Source organism: Hemibagrus wyckioides, linkage group LG01, assembly GCF_019097595.1.
Source record: "Hemibagrus wyckioides isolate EC202008001 linkage group LG01, SWU_Hwy_1.0, whole genome shotgun sequence".
Lineage (NCBI taxonomy): Eukaryota > Metazoa > Chordata > Actinopteri > Siluriformes > Bagridae > Hemibagrus > Hemibagrus wyckioides.
This window is the reverse complement of record NC_080710.1, coordinates 22,241,126-22,258,483: the sequence shown is the minus strand read 5'-3', so window position 1 is coordinate 22,258,483 and position 17,358 is coordinate 22,241,126. Positions and strand designations below refer to the sequence as shown.

The window sequence follows — 17,358 nt, the reverse complement described above, 5'->3', positions numbered from 1 at the left end:
TCAGATCGCTAAAGCAGCACTTTCTACTATACATATATATTTTAACTGAATAAATAGTACGTTTTTGACGATGTCCTGCAATTTGATGGAACTCGACGTAGACATTGTACAGAGGATATCAATTTATGTTGCGCTCTGGGCCACCTGTAGATCATGAACAACAATCTGGGAGGGTTGCAGCAGAGAGGGTAGTACTGTTGTTTTGGGAATTGATCCATTTTTCAGCGCAATTTAAAAATTCAGCAGAAAACAACAGCAGTCAGGTTCAAGTTCACGCATTTTGTTTTGTGTGTCTCGTGAGCTCAGTGTCGCGAGCGCTGACAGGCAATCTCGCGCATTGTCTCGCGCTTGCTGGTGAGTTTGAGGAAAGCATTAGGTAAGTGCACACTTCATGTATTTTGCTTTTTCTAATTTTTTTCTTAAAAATTTGTTCTTCAGTTAAATTTTGTTGGCGGCTACATCACATTCAAGCTGGGAAAAGATCTGACATGATTTATTTTGTTTTCATTTTTTAATCACAATAAACTACGGTTTAAAAAGGCATATAGGTTTTTTATATCCAATGTGAAATTATTAATGATATAGTATGTGGTGTGCTTTACTGTTTCGTTTTTGCATTATAAACTGTGCATTACTGTCCTAGAAGCTTATGACTTTAGTAGTACCCACAGAAGATTTTTATAACCTATGACTGTGACATCTGTGAAATTCCGTGTTCTCTGTTTTAACTTGGGAATCACATTATTTAGACAATGATGCATTCATGCATTGTAAGAATTGTAGGAAATTATCAACACTGAAATTGAAACCAGGGTATCTTAACGTGTGTGTTACTGAATTACACTAAAAGAAGGTGTATTTGGTGTTGTTCACTGTTCACAGAGATAAAAATTTAAGGTCAAAGCAATTTAAATGTCACTTGTAATGTTTTTCTTTCGCCTTTCCTCTTAAATCTCATATGTATCCTTTTATCTTGGTCGACATCAAATATATTTAAATTTGTTCTCTTGTCCATTAGATCACTGACGCCATGGAAAACCTAAAAGGACTGCTGCCTCTCTTCATTTTAGCATCAAGTTTCCTCATGAGCACTGCACAAGATACAGGTATGGGCAGTTTACACAGCTGAATAGCACAATCATGTAGACTCTTTTTCATTAAATTCAATTTTATGATTTAAAATATGATGTTACTTTTTTTTAAAAAAAATTCTTTACTGGAAATTAAATGGAGAAATGATTTCCTTTCCCAGAATGCACCCAAGAAGCTGATATTGTCTTTCTTGTGGATGGTTCTTGGAGTATTGGTCCAGAAAACTTTCAAAAGATCCGTGATTTTCTCCTCACTTCAGTGACCAGTTTCCATGTTGGTCCTGACATGGTTCAGATCGGCCTAGTGCAGTACAGTGACTCACCACACACTGAATTCTACCTTAACAGCTTTGAAACCAAGGAGAAGATATTTGACCAAATCACAAATCTCCCATATCGTGGAGGTGGCACCAGTACTGGACTAGGGTTAAGTCTACTGCTGAAGCAGCACTTTGTGAAAGAAGCAGGAAGTCGTGCTAAAGATGGGGTGCCTCAAATTGCCGTGGTTATCACAGATGGACAATCACAGGACAACGTGGAGCCTCATGCACAGGACCTGAAGCACCAGGGAATCATACTTTATGCCATTGGTATTAAAGATGCTGATATGGAGCAACTGAAGGAAATTGCCACTAAGCCATATGAGCAGCACATCTACAGTGTGTCTGATTTTGCAGCTTTGCAAGGAATCTCCCAACGCTTCAGACAGAATCTCTGTACAACTTTGGAGGAGGCCAAACGTCAAGTGTCTCAGGCACCACAAGGTAAATAGATCTTTTGTTACAAGGAATGTTTGTAATGAAATCTCAGTCAGTATTCAAAAGGCAATTAAACAATTAAATAAATTGTGCTTACCATTTGTGTTTTTTTTTTTATTTCTAGGGTGCAAAGCTAATTTGGCTGACATTGTGTTCCTTGTGGATAGCTCTGGTAGCATTGAAGATGCTGAGTTCCTTAGGATGAAGAAGTTCCTGCACACATTCATAATGGATCTTGATATTAATCCTGATAAAATCAGAGTAGGATTGGCACAGTTTAGTAATGAACCTCACAGAGAGTTCCTGTTGGGGGAGTATGTAGATAAAAATGACTTGCTGGAGAAAGTAGACAAACTAACTTACCTGAAAGGAGGCACTGAAACTGGAAAAGCTCTCAGCTTTATTCTAAATAATTACTTCACAAAAGCAAATGGCAGTCGGATCGAAGAGAATGTGCCTCAGATTGCTGTGGTGATCACAGATGGTCACTCAGGTGATGAGACAGAGAGTCCAGCCATGGAGCTACGGAGAAAAGGGGTGTTAATCTTCACCATTGCGGTTGGTAAAGCCAGAATTAAGGGCCTGCAGTCCATTGCAAATAAACCATATCAGCATTTTCAACTGAGTTTCAGTGACTATGAAGAGCTGCTAAAAGCAACCAGCAGCACAAGAGACAAAGTGTGTATTTCTATGTACGACCAGCAAGAAGGTAATTTTTTCTCACATTTGCAAATATACCTTCCCAATTATTATTCACTTTAATAATATATTTTGAAATATATATAATAAGCTATTTCGAACTATTACAGTCCATCACTACTGCAACCAGTTAGTTTACTGTTATCATATCTGTCTTTCAGTTCTAGCACCAACATTTGCAGATGTGTTTGTGTTGGTGGACAGTTCAGTTGAGCCACCTGAAAAGGTGCCACAGTTACTTAGACGCCTAGCCAATCAACTTAACGTGGCTAGTTCATCTAATCGCATGGCTTTGGCTCAGTATGGTGAAGACGTTTCAGTGGAATTCCTTTTTAATGCTTACAAAACTAAAAATGAAGCATTTGCCCTCATCCGCAAATTCAGACTCAGAAAAACTGGACAGCGCAAACTTGGAAAGGCGATGGATTACGTGCGAACTCAACTCCTCACCACTGAAGCAGGTAGTCGAATTGCTCAGGGCTATAAGCAGTACCTGCTGGTGGTAAGCAAAGGAGAATCCGATGACAATATTCTGAGAGCAGTTTATGCATTAAAGGATGAGGGAGTGATCCTTGTCAACGTTGACCTAAGTGTAGAGATAGACCTTCCGGTCTTGCCATCTGCTAAACCCGGTATAACATGTGGAGTTCTTGACACAACTTCGCGGTTACCTAAAATTGTATATTCTGCAACGGGCGATATTCAACAAATATCAGAAAAAGTGATGGCTATCCTGCAAAGTGAGGATGCATTTAATGCAACTCAAGGTAAGTTTGTCATTATGATTGTCTGCAAAACTGAGAATTTTGCTGATTGACAACATGCCACAAAGTAGGATGCACATGTTTAAAAAACTAGAAAATTTCCTTTTTCTGCATCAGTGTATAAATTAATTACTTTAGCAGCCTCTACCTCTGTTTGATTACCTGGGATTGGTTTAGCATCCAAATTTTTATAAATATAAATAAAGTATATTTTTATTAAAATTACTTTCAAATGATTTCTGTTTCTTTGTTTGCTTTACAGACTCCAGTCAAATGGTAGATATTGTGTTTATTGTGGATGTGTCTACTAGCACCACAAGTCCAGAACTGGTCCGGAGTTTCCTGTCCCTCATGGTTAATAACTGGCAGATAAAGCCTGACAGTGTGCGTGTGGGAATTGTGTTGTACAGTGAAACACCCTCAGCTGATTTTTACTTAAACACGTTTTATAGCAAGCCTGAGACTTTGCAGTACATTAAACGATTGCCATTTTGGGGTGGGGAGTCTAAAACTAGCAGAGCTCTGAAGTTTGCAAGAGAGAAGGTTTTTACCAAAGAAATGGGCAGTCGACATGCCTTAGGGGTGCAACAGATTGCTGTGGTAATAACAGAGGTGACATCTTTGGATAATGCTACTGCTGCAGAAGCTTATAAGTTAATAGGCTCTGGAGTCAAGGTCTATGCTCTTGGAGTCTCGAATGACAAAAGGGAACAGCTGAAACAGATCTCATTTTATCCTCCAGAGGAATATGTGTTCAGTCTCCAGAGCTTTACAGATGTTATTAAAGTGGAAAAATTATTGAGGGAGAGTATTTGTCAGAGTATGTACCATACATCTGTTATGAGGTCCAGGAAATTTGATATAAAGCAAGGTAGAATGTTTCACTGCTACTATATATAGCAAAATAATTAAGTTTACAATTATTTACTATTTATTGCACTTATGTCAATCTGATCATCATCTTTAACATTCACTTTCAGGATGTGTATATACAGAAAAAGCAGACATCTATTTCCTCATTGATGATTCCAGTAGTTTTAAAGACTATTTTCATTTGCTAAAAGACTTCATTCAAAACTTTGTCTCAATGTTTACTATTGGACCAAAACAGGTTCGTGTGGGTGTGGTGAAATTTGCAGATAATCCCACACTGGAGTTTAGCCTGGATAAGTATCATGACAAAATCACTCTTAAAAATGCTATTAATGAAATCAAACATGGAGGTGGAGACACTTTTATAGGAAAAGCCCTGTCTAACATGAACAAATACTTTGAGGAGGCCAAACAGACAAGAGGCGCTGAGGTTCGCAATATTCTCATTGTCATAACTGATGGAGAATCATGGGATGACGTGAGAAACCCAGCAACACAAATAAGAGCACAAGGGGTGCTTATCTATGCCATTGGAGTAAATGACGCTCAATTAAAAGATCTCTGGAATATCACAGATGTCCAAGAGAGGGCATTCTATGGGAACAATTATTATGCACTGTCAGGAATCGTGGATAAAATTGTAAGTCAGATTTGCTCAGAAGATGGTAAGTGTTTAGAATGTTTTTAATGTTTTTTCCCAAAAAAATATTAGACAAAAATAATTATGACACTTATCTTTCGAATTCATAGCTTGTAAGAGCATGTGGGCAGATGTCATGCTTTTAGTTGATGGCTCAGGAAACACTGCACCTGAAGACTTCTCAAAAATTAAGGAATTCATGAATACTGCATTGTCCAAATTTAGAATTGGAAATGATAGTGTACAGGTTGGAGTTGTGCAGTTCAGCTCAAAATCAACGATTGAATTCGCCCTCAACAAGTTTTCTGATAAAAAGCTGATAAAGCAGGCCATTAATGATATGCAGCAACACGAGCAGCCCATAAAGAATATAAAGAAACTGGAAAAACATGCTATGATTGGGGCTGCACTCAATTTTGTGTCAGAGTATTTCAATCCACCAAAAGGAGGTCGTTCCAATGCCCCACAGTTCCTCATTGTGATCACGAATGGCAGGTCGATGGATGATGTTGCTCAGCCTGTAAAAGCCCTCAGAAAGAAGAGCATTACAATATACACCATTGGAGTGGGTGATTATAGCAGCAAACATCTGAGAGAGATCAGTGGGACTCAGGACCTTGTCTCTCTGGACAAAGATGATTTGGTGAAATTCTTAGATAACGTCTTGATGCTCAAGATCTGCAAATCGAAAAACAGTAAGCCATAATAATTATATTTTGAAGGTGTAGATATATGTGCAAAAATAGGGCTGTAGTAGTTTCATTAAGCTACTAGTATATTAGAAATAGATACCAAGTAAATCTGAGAGATGTTATAAGCAGGTATAAACAAAAATAATTACTATTGCCCATTATTTATTAAGACCATTGTGAACTTGAGTGATGTAGCTAAGATTAGCAATCTGTAAATCTTAGCTACAGATTGTGTCATATGTTTTAAACTGGAAATTTCTTTTATAACTTTAATTTTACATGGTAAAATGTTTAAAAATAGGTTCTTTTATAAATTGTCCTTATTCGTCATGATACTTTCCTTCTTTAGAATGCCAGAAGTCACAGGTGGCAGATGTTGTCTTCTTAGTGGATGGTTTCACCAGCATTGACAAAAGAAACTTTGAGATTTTGAAGTTTTTCATGAAGTTAACAGTGAACACCACACATGTTGGAAAAGACAATGTCCGTTTTTGTACCATTGTCTATTCTACTGGAGCTAAGATCCAATTTCAGCTTAATCAGTACTATAGCACAGAAGAGGTGCTGGATGCTATCACTGCTCTGAATTATCCCAGTGGGGATACCAACACAGTCAAGGCCCTAGAATACTCACTGGAATATTTTGATGAATCCAGAGGTGGGAGAGGTGCACAAGGTGTACCACAGATGATGGTTCTTATTACAGATGGTGAAGCTACAGACCCATATCAGTTAGAGGCTGCTGCAGATAAGCTTCACAAACGTGGAGTTCATATTTATGGTATTGGAGTCGCAAATGCAAAAGCAAATGAGCTGGTGAAAATCACCAAAGACATCAACAAGGTTTTCTACGTAAGCAAAATCCAAGGTTTGACTGACGTTTTGGAGGCCATTTCTCATAAGATTTGCAATGAAACAAAATCAGGTAAATATAAAACATTTGCAAATCAGAACTTAGTGCTAAATTCAGTTTTATATATCCATATTCAGCTTGTAAGGTCACATAAACAGGGAAATGCATACAACAATCAATAGTTACTGCTAAACAATGATATTCCTAGAGTGACACTTAATAAATTAAATGTTAAAAATGTATTACTTATATTTTGTTTCTACAAGGAACATTAAAAGTTGTCCTAGTTTTCTGTCATACAGTGTCACAAAATAGTTTCTGCTCCATCCTGATTACATTTATATTTGCACATTTGTCACATTAAACAGTTTCAGATCCTGATACAAATTACATTTTAAAAGATAAAGACAACATGAGGAAACACAAAATGTTTTTAAATGATCATTTCACATATAAATATGGTAAAGAAAAAATGGTTATGCAGCATCTACATATATCACCCATGTGAAAATGTCATTTTAGTAATTGGGTTGTCTTGCTGCATAATTCAATTGCATTTGAGCTTCAGATTATGGACTGATATGGACCTTCTACAGCAAAGCATCCCATTACACCATTATTACCATGTTTTACTGCTGGTATGATGTTTGTCTGATCCTCTTATTGTTGAATGTTAGTTTAAACCAGAGTGTTTACATCACACTCTTTACATCCCTCTTGGTTAGCAGTTGTTTTTCTCTCCCATGGATAACACTTACTCGCTTTTTAACTAAGGGGGCAATTTGTTTTGGGACCAACTGGAGTATCTTTTTTTCTTCAATAAATGTTCCAAAAAAATCAAATGATCATTTTAAAAACATTGTTTGAAGATCTGAAACAATTAAGTCTGACAAATATAAGAAACACCCAAGGGTATTTTTTAATACCCTTGGGTATTTCTTATACCCAAATACTTTTTTAAGACACTATAAGGACCTTGGATCTTAGTCTGACCTGACTAACTATTTTTCAGAATGCCGAAAAGAGGCAGCTGATTTGGTCATTTTGATTGATGGCTCTGAAAAAACCACTGGAAACAATTTGTGGAACAATTTGCAAAACTTTACACTGGCCATTGTAAACAAACTTCGTATCAGACAAGACCTCTTTAGAGTTGGTGTAGCCCAGTTTGGGGAAAGATACAAAAAGGAATTTTACTTGAAGGAATATTACGATGAAACGGATGTGAAGAATTCCATTTTGAAAATGACCCCAGTGAAATTTAAGAGAAACATTGGAGCTGCACTGAATGGAGTGAAAGAGTTTTTTACAAGTGATAAAGGAAGCCGCATTGAAGAAGGAATTCCACAAAATCTGATTCTGATCACTGTTGGGAAATCATCTGATATGTTCACCAATGCAGCAGAAAATTTAAAAGCCATGGGCATTCATATTTTTGCAGTCGGGACAACTGAAGAAATTAGAAATGATCTCAATAGCATTACTGGTTCACCTGACACAGTTTTTTTACTGGACAGCTTTGATCATCAAACTGTGAGTTGTAAAACAGAGATGTTGATAAATGCCATTTGCAATGATATCCCAGCTGACATAACAGATGGTGAGTACATAGAACACAGAATTTTGTAATGTAAAAGTAGCATTAAGCATAAGCATTAACTCTAATTAATCAATGTTCCACTAATAAACACAGTGTTTATTCTTTTTACAGATTGCACTATAAATATTGGAATTGGATTTGATATCTTCCATGCTCGTTCAAGCTCACAATCTCTCTTTAGTAGCCAACATATGCTGCAGGCCTACCTTCCTAAGATTATCAGATACATCTCCACTGTGGACAACTTGTGCTGTCTACCCAAGGAGACTGTTTTGCAAACCAAAATTAGTTTCCATGTGGTAGCTAGTGATGGCAAGATACTGTATGACACTAATTTTGAGCATTACAGTGAAGACATAATAAAGAAGGTAATGGCATTGCAGATGACTCAGGGTTTGGCCTTCAACGCCAAGCTCCTGCGCTCTTTTGAGGATAAGTTTGTAGGATATAGCTCTGGTGTGAAGGTAAGCAATTTATTGTTATTTATTGAGGACTGAGTTCATATGTATGAAATGTGTAGAGTGTATAATTTTACAAATACCTGATGGGCCCTTGACATTCTTTCAAAGAGTGAAAGTTGTACCATTAGTGATCATCTCATTTTGACATACACTGTAAAACTGATTTGTGATCAAATGTTTGAACTGCACTCCCTGACATGCTCAGGTAGTGATCATTTTCACCGATGGCCTGGATGCATCTGTCGATGACCTCATGGTTGCCTCTGTGGCGCTAAGAAGAAGTGGTAGGAGAACTACATCTTTACACATATTTTTATTGCTTTAAATATTTGTTTTAATGTGTGAGTTGTTTAAAGAAGATAGAGTTTAATATCTATATTTCTTTTTCATCAGTAACAGTAAGTGCAATGTGAGTCAGAGGGCCCATAGTGCGTTTTATTGTATCTTATTTGTGTCAAAGGAGTCCATGCACTGATTCCAGTCGCTCTGGAAGGATTCACAGATGTCACAGACCTACAGAAAATGCAGTTTGGACGAGGATTTTCTTACAGGAAGCCTTTAAAGATTGGCATGCAAAATGTAGCCAGTGCCATGAAGAATGAGATTGTGAGTCTGACAAATGATAAATGGAAGGAATTCACAAGTATGCTGAATGCTACACATTTACAATCATAAGATCAAATTAGGTTAAGATTAGGCTTCTGAGTGACAATATCAAAACAAAAAACAAAGCCAAAGGCATTCATGCCAGATATGATTGGACACCCCAAAGTATAGCAGTGATTTGTGTAAAAAGGTATATATAGCCAAAGGTCTTTTAATTTTTAACTTCTTGTAGGATGATGTGGCCTCTAGAGAGTGCTGTAATATGTGTAAATGCACTGGTGATGAAGGGATACAAGGACGTCAAGGACCTAAAGGGACAAAGGTATCATATCATATCATATATGATCAGTTTTTATATATTTTACAATTAGTTGGTTTATAAACACATAAAGGTAACATAACAAAAAGTTGTATGAACACAGACCATAGTGTCTTATAGGCTTATACCTGTAGAAGTATGTTATAGAATATTTATCTCTGTTTTCCCAGTTTAGTAAAATAATCTTTTTTGACAATGATAGAGATGTTTAGTATAAATGGTTGGAACTTTAAGGATATTTGAAGTGAAGTCACCAGGTATTGTGATTGCACAGTGTGGTGATCATATACTGTTAGATACAATGCAAAATGTACACTGTGTAAAAAGAAACCTTTTATTAAACTGGATGTCTGTCACTACTTTACAGGGTTTTCCTGGACTAGATGGACATGCTGGATTACCTGGAGAACATGGAGAACCTGTGAGGCTATACTCAATATATCTTACATGTATCATATTTTTCACGTTTAAATGCGCAGTACACACTCTGAGCCTCTTAGAACTGTCGTGTTCATGTAACTAAATAAATATCTGAAAGCATCTGTTACCCTTCTATCTACTTATAGACCAGATAATGTCCAATATTAAAAAATCATTAAAATGTTCCTTAAACAGCTCTTTAATCTGTGAATTCGCTGTGACAATACAGGGAGAGAGAGGAATACCAGGTGAAAATGGGACCGAGGGACATCAAGGCTGCACTGGGAGAAGAGGCCTAAAGGTAGCAGTAGTCCTCATCAGTGCATGCAATTTCCTCAACTAAGGAACATGATTATTTTAGATTTGTACCTAAAAATAACTTTGTCCTATAATCTTTCACAGGGTAACCGTGGCATTAGGGGTGAAGTTGTGAGTACTGAAATATTTCACATATGACTATAGTTTATTGTTATTACCAATATGGACAATATTACTGCTACAATACAAAAGTTTCTACAATAACTGCTAATGGTAGCAATGTTACTGTCAAACTTAAATCATTTTGACTGATAAAAGAGGGTAAAGTTTGTAATATTATCACAGTGAAAATTACTATATAAAATAAGTAGAGTTTTCTGTTAATGCGCAGGGTTCAGTCGGTATTCGGTCAGTGGTTAGGGCACTGAATACTGTTCATAAGGTTGTGAGCTCCAATCTCAGCACCTTCAAGATGCTACTGTTGGGTCCTTGAGCAAGACCATCTAAGCATCAACTGCTCTAGCTCAATTTAGCTAAGAGCATCTACTAAACAAGTATATGTTTATGGTCTGCAAAGGAGAGTTTATTTAATATACGTATGTACTCGTTATTGCATCTATATAAATTATATAGCCAAAGGTTTGTGAATACCTGACCCAGCCATATGTAGACTTTCTCCAAACTGTTGCCATGATTTTACAGTTACCCTTACCTTCATGCTCCAAAATCTAGTGAAAAGGCATAAAAATGAAGGTTTTCAAAAAGCACATATAGACGCTGGTCATGTGCCTACAACTTTTGTTCAGATAGAGTATGTATATATAGTTGGTGTTAAGCAAGGAATAGTGAAAGTTACCAAATAGTTTCTGTGTCTATATCTGATAGGGTGAACAAGGAGAACATGGATTTGATGGAATACATGGAGAGCAGGTAATATTTTCCTGTGTTCTCAACTGTGTAAAATCTATTAATCATTTAATATGACAAACCATTGTATATAATTTCTACATGGATTTGCCAGATTCTTTTGACATTGGGCTAATTAGAGATTTTGATTTTCTTAAGGGAGTACTTGGATTAGCAGGAGCCCCAGGACAGCGAGGTGGTCCAGGCAGCCCGGTAATAACCTGCATACTACCCATTCTTTTTGTCGACCTTCACCATCATCTAGTTTTTCTATGTGCTAATATACTAATGTATTATTGTTTCTATTAAACATTAACATTACAATTAAGGGCAAGAAGGGTGTCAAAGGAATCCCAGGAGTGCCTGGACAAAAAGGACTAAGAGGAGATCCGGTAAACATTCTCTTTAATTGTTTTTTTAAAGCTCCCACAATAATTTATTTTTTATGTGTGTATTTAAATCAGTAAACTAGTTACCTAAGTGACTTATATTTGACATAACTTTAAAGTGCAATTATGCATTTAATTATAACATGTTTCTCTGAACATTATTAGACAGTCTTGTCTTTGCCATGTTAAAAATTAATATTATATAATATCTTATTCTCTCTGTCATTAATCATTACACATAATATACTGGATACTGAGTTATGGCAAAAGAGGTCTAATGTTATCTTCTGTTCTTTTAACAAGGGTGAGCCAGGAATTGACAATAACATCCGTGGTCCTAAGGGTGAGCCTGGGTACCTTGGCCTACAGGTATGTCTATTCAGGTTAGATCAGTGTCACACAGGATCCAGAGCCCTAACCTTCCTTTCAGCAACCCAGAACTTTAACCACTTGAGCCACCACTGCCCGATATTTGAATCTTCATTTGTTCAGTTTGGTGAGCCTGTGTCTGTTGATGCCATCCTGACGATTCCTGTTCTTGACTGATAGGAGTGAATCCAGTAGTCTTCAGTGTGCTGAATATTCTAAGATGCTTTTCTGCTCACCATGGGAGTTAAGTTTCCATAGCCTTACATTCAGATTGGTCATCGTTCTTTAACTTCACTCATCAAAAAGTCATTTACAGCTCTACACAGCATTCCTTTTAAACTCTAGAGGCTGTTGTGAGTGAAAATCCCAGGCCATCAGTGATTGAAATACTTAAAGCAACCCATCTGACACTAACAACTAATCACTAAGATCTTTTCCCATTCTGATGTTTGCAGTGAACGTGTACCTGCATGATTTTATGCACTGTGATGTACAGGTATTCCCAATAAAGAGGAAGTTTGGTTTACATGTCCAAATCAATGTCTGATGGGCAGTTACAGGTTATATACAAAAATATTTGTAACAGCGGGTACGCTATCATTTATATTTGTTTGTTCCTTCTAAATTGTTTGTGTTTTTTTACTAAAATGTTCACTTCACATTTAGATCTGCTCAATTTTTTTTTTTTCAAATACAGTAAGCATTGTGAGCATTCTGTTAGCACAGTAACTCTATCTGCTTAAACACAGGGTGACACAGGGCAGGATGGCAATCCAGGCAGGCCTGGAGATGATGGCAGACCTGTAGGTTTTCTCCAATTGTATAAAATGTATATAAAAACAAATAAATAAATATAAAAATAGATATATACATACAGCCTTTTTGAATGATGAAGATATTTTTTATATTTACAGGGTCAAAGAGGAAGAAGAGGCACTGTTGGTTCAGTGGTATGTCTCACAATTGACACCTTATTTTTGTACCAAACAAAATTTTCCTTCTATCATTGCCAGTCCACTACACCATTTTTCTTTTTCAAATAATAAAAAAATATTAACTAGATTGATTAGGACAAATGCAGACCAGTACATATTAAGAGCAAACACTCATCGACTCACTTGTTAAATCTAACAAAGTAGAACAGGGTGAAGTATGGCAGTGACACCAGATGAGATGGTTTTGTTTTATTTTCAGGGTACCACTGGGCCTGCAGGACAACCAGGACTACAAGGAATCTCTGGAGCTTCAGGACCACTGGTGCTTTATTTAATCATCTTTAATTTAATTTGATTCCTGTATTTGTTGATTTTTAAATTCACTTTTCCTTAACACTTCAGGCAATATTTAAACACAGTAGAATGAAACAAGCTATGACTTTACTGAACTGCTTTGAATTTGTTTGAAATGTTTGCTGAATGTGACAAAGACAAATAAAAGAAACCTAAAAATCAGGTTATATATTGTAAGGCTATATCAGATAGGCCATCTTTGCTCACTCCATGAGATTAACTTAAAATTTCTGATAATGAAACTGTATGAAATTGTATGAAATAATGAATTTCTGATTTCTGCTGATAATTCTGACACACAAATTCAAGGAGGGTCCAAAAATACTCCAAGACATTAGTTTAGGAGAGTGAAAAAAGAATTTTTAGTGGCAGCTAAATGTCTGTGTTGTAGTGGGGTAAAGCCCTCATGAATACTCTTGCATTTTGATCCTATCGAACAGATTACATCTTTTTCCCCACTATATTTATTTGTTTGATTTGATTAAACCTTTCAAAAGAATTATCTTTCTTTTCCTGTCCAGGGATCACTGGGTCTCTCTGGTGCTCCTGGACAGAAAGGGATATCTGGATATCCAGGACAACAGGTGTGATAAGTCTAGTACAATAAAAAAAATTTAAAAAAATTCTCCAAGGTTATTTGTACTTAATAATGCTTATGATCTTCCATCAGGGACAACCTGGCATACAAGGAAACACTGGATCTAAAGGAAGTGTAGGGACCAGGGGACAAAAGGTAATTTTTTACATAATCTCACATTTTATTCAATATCAGAGTGAATTTTGTTTACCAACTTAATATGCAGTGGCCAATCCATGTTCAAGTCCATGTTCTTTTTCAGGGTCAGCAAGGGGAACCTGGAAGTAAAGGAACAGTAGGCCCACAGGGTCCCAGAGGCCTACCGGTGTGTATGAGTTTATCTGATAATGTGGCAAATACTAAGAAGTTAGTTGTAAATTAAAAATGTGATTTATTAAGACAGCTTGAGCATTTTTATTTCATTGTGGAATTATATCCAGATTTTTTACAGCATCTTACAGAAAGTACTTTCATGTTGGTTTATTGGTCAGTTTAAATATGTCTTAATTAGGCTACTTCTATAAAGATAAAACATTGTGGCTCTCTATCTAAGGCTTGTGCTCTGACTTCATTTTACATCTCTGTTGGATCTGTACAACAGGGAAATGATGGTCCAGATGGATTTGGGCTACCAGGACCTAAAGGACAGAAGGTTACTCAATACTGATTTTTTTTTTTTCTTCAAGCTGATATGGTTCTAAAATATTACATTTTAAACAAAACACTAAACTAAACTGATTCTGCCTACTCCAAGGGAGATCCTGGTTTCCCAGGGAATCCTGGAACTCAGGTACACTATGTTTCCAGATTTACTTTTTGTCACGCTGAAATTGCTTTGGATGCCGACATATTTGGTGTCTTACATTTTATCTTAGCTGTTAAGATTTATTAAAATTATATTAACCATTCCAGTACCATTTCTGAGAAAACTAATGCATTATGGTAATCCTGGATGCTGTATATTTTTGTGGACGCATTTCTAAGTAGCTATGTGAGTTTGACAGGATTTATCTTTTTTTAATGCTCAGGGTGATCCTGGAGATCCTGGGAAAAATGGTGGTAATGGACCCAAGGGTATAAGAGGCAGAGGGGTATAAAAACATGCCATTAATAATCCATTGTTTATACTGTTTTTTGTTTGTCACAAATTGTTCATTGTTGGCTGATATATTACAGGGAACTGCAGGCCAAACAGGAGCACGTGGTAATCCTGGTGACATCGGACCAGCTGGACACAGGGTTTGCAAGCTTTAGTAATATTATTTTGTCAAATAATAATAAATGTTTTTAAAAGGTACTTAAATGTACCTAAAAGTAAAAAAATGAAAAGTAAATGTATTTTTAATTTGATCATTATTTTCCCCAAAGGGCCCTAAAGGACGTCCAGGAACCAGACCAATGTCTGTAAGTCTTTTGTTTTTCTTTTAGGAATCACTGATTAGTTTCTTTCTGCTGTCTGTAACCATTGTTTTGTATCCTTTTAGCCTTGTCAATTGATCAGCTATGTACAAGAAAACTGTGGTAAGGATTCATTAAACTGTACTTACTGTACATAATAACTGCATTCAATTAGAAGTTTATACTTTTTTAACTCTAACTTATCATGGTTTACTCCCACAGTTTGCTGTAAAGGTAGGTCTCTTACTTTCATTGCTATGCAACACATAATAATTCATTGTTTAAAAGAACATCATTGAACATAAACACATCTCTCTTCTTTATCATGTCTGCACCTAGATAAAGCAACTTGCCCTGTCTACCCCACTGAACTGGTGATTGGTTTGGACATGTCTGAGGATGTGACTCCTGCATTGTTTAGGAGAATGCACTCAACTCTTCTTTCTCTTCTGGATATCATTGATATCGCTGAAAGCAATTGTCCCATAGGGACACGAGTGGCTGTGGTCTCTTACAGTTCTAACACCAAGTACCTCATCCGTTTTTCTGACCATCGCCATAAGAAAGACTTGGTGGAAGCTGTGAAGAACATCTCTCTGGAACGTACATCCAACAGACGCAACATTGGTGCAGCCATGCGCTTTGTTGGTAGAAATGTCTTCAAACGTATTCGTCAGGGTGTTCTGATCAGGAAGGTGGCGATCTTCCTCTCTGGTGGACAGTCCCAGGATGTGATTTCCATAATCACAGCTGTTCTAGAATACAAGGCTCTGAATATAAACCTTGGTGTTATTGGTTTCAGGGAAACTCCTAATGTTCAGCAAGCTTTTCAGGTAATATAAAACAACTGAAACAGATGAAGCCTATATGATCAGATTGCTGTGATTCAACTTTTAGACTTTTATCTTATTAACTTTCTCTCTCTTGTGTGTTGTGATAAGGCTGATGAGACAGGAAGCTTTATTAATGTGCTGGAGAGATCACAGACCCAGAATACAGCACTTGAGAAGATCCAGCGATGCATCATCTGCTTTGGTAATACGTCAAATTTGTAGAAGTTGATCTAAAGAATAAACTTCTTGTGATCTAATAAAAAGTTAAAAAGCAGGTTGACGCATATAGAACAGATTAATGATTTGTTTTTGTCATCTGCTGATCTTTTCAGATCCTTGCAATCCAGCTAGAGATTGTCCTAGCACCAGTGAGGTACCCACTCCAGAGCAGGTAAACATGGACCTGGCGTTGTTGGTGGATGGTTCTAGGAGCATCCAGGCAGATCGGTATGAGGGAGTGAAGCAGGTGTTGGGCACTGTGTTGGACCAGCTTGTAGTGAGTGATCAGCCCAGAAAAGATGACAGACAGGCACGGGTGGCACTTTACCAGCAGAGCTCATCATACAGTGAGGCCCGGGCTCCAGTCAAGCAGATCTTTAGTTTCCAGCAGTTTCGGGACCGCAACCTGATGAAGCAGAGCATCTTTGAAAATCTACAGCAGACTGGTGGCTACTCCAGGCTGGGACATGCCATAGAATATGTAATCATGCAGGACCTCCTCACTGTTTCCAGGCCTCGAAAAAACAAGATGCTGCTGCTTATAGTTGGAGATGAGACAGAATATTCTGACAGTGCAAAACTGGACTTCATCTCCATGAAAGCCAAGTGTCAGGGTGTGGTGCTTTTCACTCTTACTGTCGGGTATCATTTCAACAGCACACAGGTGGAGGAGCTTGCCAGTATTCCCACAGAGCAGCACATAGTTCACTTAAACGATGTAAAGCAAGGAGAACAGGAGTACACTCGACGCTTTATAAGGACTTTCCTACACATTCTGAACCGTAAGAGAAATTTGTTTTACAAAAATATATACTGTAGGATATAATCATGATTACTCAGTAGTGATAGCAGAAATTAATGTACATTATTATTTTAGATAATCAGGAAACAGCATTTCTTTCTCATTGTAAGCCCATGTTTATGCTCTTTTGTCACATTTATTATAAATATAAACTCAGTTCTACTTATATAGTAATAGAGCATATTGAATCTAACTAAAGCAAAGTACTAACTTCATCTACACTCATAATTGCTAGAGTTATGTATTATTAAATTTAAAAAGCCCCCAAATTATGATTACTGAGTTATGCTCAGTTGTGCTGTATTCATTCGAGATCAAACCATAGTGCTTCATAAGCTTGTTTCATGCTCTAAGCTACTGTATGTCTGTATGTTGTAATGAATTTTGACGTAACATGTTGCATTCTAACTTTTTGAATACAGGAGAACTGAACACCTACCCTTCTCCACTACTTAGACAACAGTGTGAAAGTTTTCAGCAACAGCAATATGTCCTTGGGGCTGCTGAAAGATCACCTATTAAATGGTAACATATGCTCTTGA

General features: G+C 36.9%; 1 protein-coding gene across 1 annotated transcript in view; it reads left to right on the top strand.

Annotated features, from left to right (window-relative positions):
• Positions 1-262: 262 nt before the first annotated feature.
• LOC131355529 (collagen alpha-6(VI) chain-like) overlaps positions 263-17,358 on the top strand; it is an 18,526-nt gene continuing 1,430 nt past the window's right edge. The window contains exons 1-38 of the mRNA XM_058393874.1: positions 263-376; positions 1,019-1,106; positions 1,253-1,855; positions 1,974-2,558; positions 2,710-3,315; positions 3,575-4,183; positions 4,293-4,850; positions 4,936-5,520; positions 5,867-6,442; positions 7,383-7,970; positions 8,082-8,434; positions 8,637-8,715; positions 8,892-9,037; positions 9,270-9,359; positions 9,724-9,777; positions 10,006-10,077; positions 10,179-10,205; positions 10,920-10,964; positions 11,100-11,153; positions 11,270-11,332; positions 11,633-11,698; positions 12,448-12,501; positions 12,613-12,648; positions 12,893-12,955; positions 13,509-13,571; positions 13,658-13,720; positions 13,827-13,889; positions 14,166-14,216; positions 14,319-14,354; positions 14,593-14,655; positions 14,741-14,803; positions 14,933-14,968; positions 15,049-15,085; positions 15,185-15,196; positions 15,302-15,795; positions 15,904-15,997; positions 16,128-16,796; positions 17,239-17,341. Coding sequence (XP_058249857.1) covers positions 1,031-1,106; positions 1,253-1,855; positions 1,974-2,558; positions 2,710-3,315; positions 3,575-4,183; positions 4,293-4,850; positions 4,936-5,520; positions 5,867-6,442; positions 7,383-7,970; positions 8,082-8,434; positions 8,637-8,715; positions 8,892-9,037; positions 9,270-9,359; positions 9,724-9,777; positions 10,006-10,077; positions 10,179-10,205; positions 10,920-10,964; positions 11,100-11,153; positions 11,270-11,332; positions 11,633-11,698; positions 12,448-12,501; positions 12,613-12,648; positions 12,893-12,955; positions 13,509-13,571; positions 13,658-13,720; positions 13,827-13,889; positions 14,166-14,216; positions 14,319-14,354; positions 14,593-14,655; positions 14,741-14,803; positions 14,933-14,968; positions 15,049-15,085; positions 15,185-15,196; positions 15,302-15,795; positions 15,904-15,997; positions 16,128-16,796; positions 17,239-17,341 — 7,835 coding nt within the window. The 5' untranslated portion in view covers positions 263-376; positions 1,019-1,030. The remainder of the gene's footprint in view (positions 377-1,018; positions 1,107-1,252; positions 1,856-1,973; positions 2,559-2,709; positions 3,316-3,574; positions 4,184-4,292; positions 4,851-4,935; positions 5,521-5,866; positions 6,443-7,382; positions 7,971-8,081; positions 8,435-8,636; positions 8,716-8,891; positions 9,038-9,269; positions 9,360-9,723; positions 9,778-10,005; positions 10,078-10,178; positions 10,206-10,919; positions 10,965-11,099; positions 11,154-11,269; positions 11,333-11,632; positions 11,699-12,447; positions 12,502-12,612; positions 12,649-12,892; positions 12,956-13,508; positions 13,572-13,657; positions 13,721-13,826; positions 13,890-14,165; positions 14,217-14,318; positions 14,355-14,592; positions 14,656-14,740; positions 14,804-14,932; positions 14,969-15,048; positions 15,086-15,184; positions 15,197-15,301; positions 15,796-15,903; positions 15,998-16,127; positions 16,797-17,238; positions 17,342-17,358) is intronic.